At 43.2% G+C, this 8,126-nt stretch overlaps 1 protein-coding gene across 1 annotated transcript; it reads left to right on the top strand.

Annotated features, from left to right (window-relative positions):
* The first annotated feature begins 1,244 nt into the window (after positions 1 to 1,244).
* LOC146619550 (P2Y purinoceptor 14-like) lies at positions 1,245 to 6,712 on the top strand. The gene is made up of 3 exons (XM_085371176.1): positions 1,245 to 1,364; positions 5,665 to 5,924; positions 6,070 to 6,712. The coding sequence occupies exons 1-3, from the start codon at positions 1,245 to 1,247 to the stop codon at positions 6,710 to 6,712; spliced, it is 1,023 nt and encodes a 340-aa protein (XP_085227302.1).
* Positions 6,713 to 8,126: the final 1,414 nt, after the last annotated feature.

An 8,126-nucleotide genomic window follows, 5' to 3' on the forward strand; every position in this document is an offset into this window, starting at 1 on the left:
GGCCACCCGTCATCATTTCCACGTCGATGACGTCAGTTTAGTGACGCCTCTATTCATGTATTCAACCTTAATTTCAAGTCAGAACGAGCCGTTAGCGATGGCCACGAGACAAGTTGATTCTGAAAACAGAGCCTTTCGGACCCAGCGGCAGGTTTATTACATGCTGACTGAAACCTGTGTGTCTTACACGTGGAGCTAAACTCGAGGGTTGAAGAGGAAGCTGACGTCACCACAGCCGTGACAGTTTCATTGTGGCAGAGGAGCCACGAGCTGCATGACGAACGTGAGTCCAGACAAAAAGACGGCGTTTGAAATCTCTCAGACTCGTACTCCCGACTGCTTCGATTCAAATCACTTTTTTTTTTTTTTATTGTCACATCACATGTGCAGGCACACTGGCACAGCACATGCGAGTGAAATTCTTGTGTGCGAGCCCCACAAGCAACAGAGATGTGCAAACACAACAACACAAACGAGCAAAATACAAGAATGGCCAACCTGAAACTAATAAATATATGTACAATATATAATAGTGTATGCATTTCTGGATGTGTATACTAAATATTTTCCTACGTGTGTGTGTGTGTGTGTGTGTGTGTGTGTGTGTGTGTGTATACACATTTTTACAAATTAAATAGTAAAAAAATAAAATAAAATAATAATAATAATAATAATAAAATATATAAAATATACAGAGTTGAATATGTGCAAAACAAGACAAAACGATTTATAGTGATGTTAGAAGAACGTTTAGTTTTGGTCGGTTCAGTAAATGTTTATCGTGTTCGGCCCGTGGCCTAAAGCGTCCTTTGAGTGTGTTGTGGTTTATCTGACCAATAACGCGGCTCTTTATCGTCACGCCAACCACATCCGTGGTTATCAGCAGTTCTTCTTTCTGTGTAAGAGCAGAGAGGAAGTAGTGTGGTACACGTTAGACATCGAGGAGAGTTGAGGGTGAGTGTGTCTGTGTGTGTTTGTTGCAGAAAAACATGCTTTTCCATATTTGAATGTTCAGCATAGAGATGGCAGCTGTTCAGCTGGGTTGGTGTCAGTGCACTGTGCTAACGATCAAGCTTTTAACATCGTTTTCTTCAATGCGATACTTGAAAGTCAGCAGCTCCTTTAAATGTGCAGCTAATATTAATAGTAATCACTCTCCTCTTTGTCAAAATGATTTTTTAATTATTATATAATTATAATAAAGAATATTAATGTGGATGATCTCTGTCCAAACCCAGAGAAAGATGAGTGGAGTGACCTCATTCAACAACAGCTCTTCATTTTCCAATGAGACAGAAAGCTGTAATCCAGTCACCACCGTGTCCCATCTCTTCTTCACACCCATCCTTAGTTTGGTGTTTCTGGTGAGTTTCAGTGACTCAGATCAGCGTATTGCTCTCAACAACTACTTAAGGTCATTTACATTTTAGAAATTTCTTCAAATTTCAGCAAAAAGGTGTCAATTCAATTCAATTCAATTCAATTTTATTTATATAGCGCCAAATCACAACAAAAGTCGCCTCAAGGTGCCTCATAGACACAGAGAAAAACCCAACAATCATATGACCCCTATGAGCAGCACTTTGGCGACAGTGGGAAGGAAAAACTCCCTTTTAACAGGAAGAAACCTCCAGCAGAACCAGGCTCAGGGAGGGGCGGGGCCATCTGCTGTGATTGGTTGGGGTGAGAGAAGGAAGACAGGATAAAGACATGCTGTGGAAGAGAGACAGAGATTAATAACAGATATGATTCAATGCAGAGAGGTCTGTTAACACATAGTGAGTGAGAAAGGTGACTGGAAAGGAAAAACTCAATGCATCATGGGAATCTCCCGGCAGCCTAAGTCTATTGCAAATTCAAATTCAAATTCAAATTTTATTTGTCACGTACACAGTCATACACAGTACGATATGTAGTGAAATGCTTGGACAACTGCTCGTGACCTAAAGAAAACAAAAAAGGAAACGGCTATGAATAAGATAGGAAATAAATATGAAAAATTAAAAAGGGTAAATTTAACTAGGAAGGAATAAAATATAAATTAAGGTTAAAAATGAAATAACTGTACAACACAAATTAGAATGAAGGGTAAATTTAACTGGGAAGAATAAGATAAAGATAAATATATAAATTAAAGTTGAAAATAAAATAACTGTACAACAAAATACACAATATAGAACTATATAAGAATGTATGAAGAAATCTAAATATAAATAAATATATACACAATAACAGCAGCTGTACAAGTATTAACTGGAAATGAAGAATATAGTGACCAGTGTTGTGCAAAACCAAAGTCCAGAAAGTCCAGTGTGTGTGTAAGAACCATATGTGTGGGTCAGTACTGTGTGGTGGTGTGATTGAGAGACCGTATCGCCTGCGGGAAGAAGCTCCTCCTCAGTCTCTCTGTGTTGGTCTTCAGGGAGCGGAATCGCTTTCCTGACCTCAGCAGAGAGAACAGTCTGTTGTTGGGATGGTTGAGGTCCTTCACGATCTTCCTGGCCTTGGTTCAGCACCGCCTGCTGTAGATTGAGTGCAGGTCAGGGAGCTCGGAGCGGATGGTGCGCTCAGCTGATCGCACAACCCTCTGTAGAGCTCGTCTGTCCTGCATGGTGCTGTTCCCGAACCAGGTTAAGATGTTTCCCGCCAGGATGCTCTCTATGGCGCACGAGTAAAAGTTCCTGAGCACCTTGGAGGGCAGTTGGAAGTCTCTCAAGCGTCTGAGGTGGTAGAGACGCCGACGGGCCTTTTTCACCACGGTGTTGATGTGACAGGACCATGACAGGTCCTGCGTGATGTGAACTCCGAGGTATTTGAAGCTGTCCACTCTCTCCACTGGGCACTCGTTGGTGTGTGTTATCTGGCTTCATGGACAGATAGAGCTGGGTGTCATCTGCATAGCAGTGAAAATGTATGCTATGTCTTCTAATGATGCTGCCTAAGGGAAGCATGTATAATGTAAACAGAATTGGTCCTAGCACTGAACCCTGTGGAACTCCATAATTAACCTCAGTGTGTGAAGAGGACTCTCCATTTACATGCACAAACTGGAGTCTATTAGATAGATATGATACAAACCACTGCAGTGCAGTACCTGTAATACCTACAGCATGTTCTAATCGCTCTAATAGGATATTATGGTCGACAGTATCGAACGCTGCACTGAGGTCTAGCAGGACAAGCACAGAGATGAGTCCACTGTCAGAGGCCATAAGAAGATCATTTGTAACCTTCACTAAAGCTGTTTCTGTGCTGTGATGAGCTCTGAAACCTGACTGAAACTCTTCAATAAGCCTCTGCAGATGATCTGTTAGCTGTTTGACAACTACTCTTTCAAGGATAGGGTTAGGGGTTAGGGTTAGTTACTGTCACAGTCCTTAGTCTTAGATCCAAGTGTAACACAAAAGACTTCAGGAGCGGCAGGAGCAGCGAGCATGGGCGGGCACAGTGCAGACACATCTGTGTTACAACCAGTGTTGGTCAAGTTACTTGAAAAAAGTAATCAGTAACTAATTACTGATTACTTCCCCAAAAAGTAATCCCGTTACTTTACTGATTACTTATTTTCATAAGTAATTAATTACTTAGTTACTTAGTTACTTTTTAAAAACACGATTTACAACCTGAAGAGGTGATAAAGTGATAGATCTTTCAGCCCAATTCTACTTTTTCTACATAATCCATCATACAAAATGTAATCAGATGGAAAAGTCTCTTTTTAAAACTTGTTTTATTAGTTTTAATCTTTTAACTTTATGCATCAAGCAAACATTTAATTATCTGCAACATTCACTGACTGGAAGACATTTTTTTACATTTAAACCTATTTTCTGCACATTCCAGCACATAAAATATTTTTTTTGTGTGTTTACACTCAGTCTTTCAAATAGATGCAAGTAAAACACAGCAGAAAAGAAATAAAGTCAAAGACTCAGCGGTCCTGTTGCTCTATTTTCACCTGTAAAGGAGGAGTGGGGCAGGCGGAGGTTTACCCTGGACACGCAGCTATCAAAGAGGAGCTGCTCGGCAAAAAGAAAACATCTGGAGATTACTATTTTAGTGCTGTCAGCGTTACTGTCACTAAAATGACGTTAACGCCATAACTGTATGGATCGTCCCGTGTGTGGGGCTGCACGGCATCAACGTGTTAGCGGTTAGCTTTTTAATGTGTTGACGCCGTGCAGCTAGCACAACTAGTATTTTCACTATTTACAACAGCGCCATAAAGTGCAAAATGAAGAGTGTGTGAAACTGCGTGCTCTATCCCAGACCGCGAAGTCTCCCAGCCTCCTGCCCCGAAACAAATCACTTTACAAAACCCGTATGCCGTATTTTTCGGACTATAACCTCACTAGGGATGGGTACCGGTATCGGTTCTGACATAAACGGTAGTAACCAGACTGAAAAGCAGCGCTCATTTCGCTGCTTTTTTTTTCCTGAGCTGTGACACACTTTGAATTCTAGGAAGCTGACTGGGCACAGAACTAAACCTCAGAACTAGAATACAAAATCGGAAATCAGAACAACGAAGGAATCATAGAATAACAATAACAATAATAATACAGAAAACACTGGGTTACTGACCGGCGGAATATTTGATTGTATAGCTCAAGATGACCGAATTACCTGATTAGCAAGTGAATATCATCTTCCTAATGGTGGGTGAAACCAGTGTCCCCAGTCTCAAGCTGAGCTATAATTTCCCTCAAACAGGGGTCAGCTCGTTGTTCTGGTCTTAGCTGCTTACTGGCATGTGAGGAATAACTGGTAAACAATTTTATTCACAAACTCGTCTGATACAGCAGCTACAGACATGGCTAAAGGCCGCACCAAGGTGAAAGCACACTCCACCTGTTTTTCACTCGGACTAAAGTTAAAACAATAGAATAACAGAAAACAGCAAAATAAATAAATAAAACACATAAAACATAAAATTAAAACAGCCCTATATTAAAACAAAAACAAGATAAAACAGCATCGAATCACCTAAAAACAACTGAAATAAAAATAAAAACCAACATCTCACGTGGTGTCAAAGGTCAGGGTAAAGAGGCGGGTTTTCAAGAGTGACTTAAAAACAGGTAAAGAACTGGCCTGTCTGATCTCTAAAGGAAGCTGGTTCCACAGTTTGGAGCTGCTACAGCAAAAGCAGGATCACAAAGTTTACGCCCAGTCCTGGGTACATGCAGGAGCACTGATCAGCTGACCTGAGAGAGCAGGTGGGTGTATGAGGCTGTAGCAGCTCAGAGAGATACGATGGGGCGAGGCCACGGAGAGCTTTAAAAGTAAATAAAAGAATTTTAAAATGAATCCTAAAAGAAATGGGCAGCCAGTGACGTGAAGCTAAAACAGGGGAAATGTGCTCAAACTTTTGAGTGCCTGTTAAAAGATGAGCTGCTGCATTTTGCTCCCTCTGTAGATGAGTAATATATAATGCACTGACCCCAATATAAAGTGCATTACAGTAATCCAGCCGGGTGCTAACAAAGGCGTTAACAAACCAAGTCCCACACGAGTGGGCAGTGTGCTTCATGTCCTCCGGCCTAGTCAGAGATGGCACGTTGACCAGCAGATCAAACTCAGTCAGAGATCTTCATTTTTCTGTGGATGAATGGTGTAAGGGTACCAAACTCTCGTCCTGAGCCTGGTCTCTCTCCTCCTCAGGTGGGTTTACTTCTCAACAGCTTCACCATGAAGTTTTACTTCTGCCGAGCTCATCGTCGGGTATCCAGCAGCCTGACGGTCTACCTGAGGAACCTGACGGCCGCTGACTTCCTGCTCTGTCTCAGCCTACCCATCCGCATCACCAACTACGCCAGCGCGTCCGTCACCATCCATGTGCTCTACTGCAGCATCGGGGCTTCTGCACTCTTCCTCAACATGTACGCCAGCATCCTCTTCATGGGGTACATCGCTGCCAACAGGTAGTAAACCTTTAGTGACATCAGACTGTGGTCTCGGCGGTTCTGTCACCAGATTAATGGCCGTAAACACCAATGCACGTCTTCTGCATCTTACAACAAGCATCACTGTGACCGCTTATTGAAATTCTTTATTGCATATCTTCAGGTATCTGAGAATTGTTCATCCTTCAGGAACTCACGTCCTACAGACGGTACGAGCCGCCCACATCATCTCCGGGGTCACCTGGGTATTCCTCCTGATCCCTGCGATCGTTTACATCATCCTCTTTGTCATCGCCCAGAATCTGACCTCTAACTCCACCCACTGTGATTTCCAGGTCAGCCTGCTGGATACAATAGTCCACGTCAGTGCAATCATCATCTTTATGTTGGTCCTCGTATCCCTGGTCTTCTTCTACCACAGCACCTCCCGCAGGGTGTTGCAGGCACAGCAGAGGCAGCTGGCCTCCTCGGGCTCCAGAAAGTTAGTGAAGTCTCGCAGGAACATTTTAGTGCTGGTCAGCATCTTCTGTGTTTGCTTCGTCCCGTATCACCTGGTTCGGCTCCTCTATACTTTTCAGTGGAACTGCTCTGTGGAGCAGGTGCTATACAACCTGAAGGAAGCGACGACAATAGTGTCAGTTCTCAACATCTGTCTGGATCCGCTCGTTTACTTTTTCCTTTCTAAGGCTTTTCGGGCCCAGGTGAGGCGGAGCACGCTGTCCAGAAGGAAACGGCCTGACATCCGACAAATGAACAAGGAAAGCGAGAGCAGCGAGGAGGCAGCTGAGCAGCAGCAACGAGCCTAACAGTGAACTGTGAAGAAACAGCCTGTTATAACACACTCAGATTTGCTCTTTGTTTTTAACCTCAAACACTCGACGTGGTGCCAGCGACCAGTGTCTGAAAGACTGATTCAAACTTTCAAAAGAACCAAGAGGATGTTTTATTTTAAAGGATACATGAAAGGAGATTATGTCCTTATTGCTTTTGCTTTTTATAATATAATACCTGCAGGTTTTCTAAATGGTAGTTTATAGTTTTATTTCATTTTGTTTTGCTTTTAGAAAACATTTAAAGTTCATAAGGTCACGTGTGGACCGAATCCTCCCTCCAGTAATCCTGAGCTGCTGCTTCTTCGTTCACTTTGTGTTCACACAGCAGCACTGTACATATTAAACCCTCTGTTTGCACACAGCTCTGTGTGCGCTGCGTCTTTTGTCTTAGTTGTGGCACGTCTGTGCTGAGACTGTGAGAACAAACAGGAAATAGGTCAGAGTGGAAGTGTGGCCACTGTGTGTGTGTGTGTGTGTGTGTGTGTGTGTGTGTGTGTGTGTGTGTGATTGGATTCGTTCCAGTTTTGAAGCATTTAAAGGCCCTCGTGTCAGAGATTTTCACTGATCGATGAATTCCACAAACTCCCAGCATGCAGTGCAGCGCTGTAGTGGCTGATAGTGACAGGAGGGACAGCTATGAAACCAGAACATTCAAATTAAGTCTCAGATCAAATCAGTTCTGTTCAGCTCGAGTTAACCAGCTGACTGACGACAGGTAATGTAGCCCTGTTTAAAACCCTGAGGAACAACGTGCAGGTCAATCAGATCCAGTTTGGGGTCCACATTCATAGATCAGGCTAAAGTTTCCCTTCAGCGGGGAGGATGAAATGTTGCCGAGACAGTTTTCAGTGAGTGATTTTGCATCAAAAAGAGATGGTGTGAGATTACGTTAGTCCCAGTGAGAGGCTTTTAAAACCAAGTGTAAGAGTGCCATCTATTTACCACAAACTCACGCAACTCCTCTGAGTTTTCTGTGGTTGCTTTTTGTTGCCTCTAGCTGTGAAAACAAACAGGAAATAAGTCGGTGTGGCCAGAGAGAGTGTGTGTTCGTGCGTGCAGCGTTCTCATCCTAGCATCTTTCACGCTGCTGGATTTTCTTCTTAGTAAAAACGAATTTTTTAAGGACTCAGTGACCTCGAAGCAGCAGGCTCAGCACCACAGCTGCCTGCAGCCTTCACACAGATGGAAAGTTGTGATCACGATGACTGTTGACGGCTCAGAATGTGGGAGTCCTGCTGCGGTGCGCACGTGTGAACAGCCTCACGCTCCAACAGGCTAACCGGGGAAGTTTATCCTCTGTTAGAATACGAAGATGGAGTCAGCCAAGTTTCCTCCTTCTCTACTTTAAATGGTAAATGGCCTGCATTTGTATAGCGCTTTTCTAGTC

This window comes from Diplotaxodon limnothrissa, linkage group LG14, assembly GCF_057381915.1.
Source record: "Diplotaxodon limnothrissa isolate DT_005_m linkage group LG14, D_limnothrissa_male_GT1.1, whole genome shotgun sequence".
In the NCBI taxonomy this organism is placed as follows: Eukaryota; Metazoa; Chordata; class Actinopteri; order Cichliformes; family Cichlidae; genus Diplotaxodon; species Diplotaxodon limnothrissa.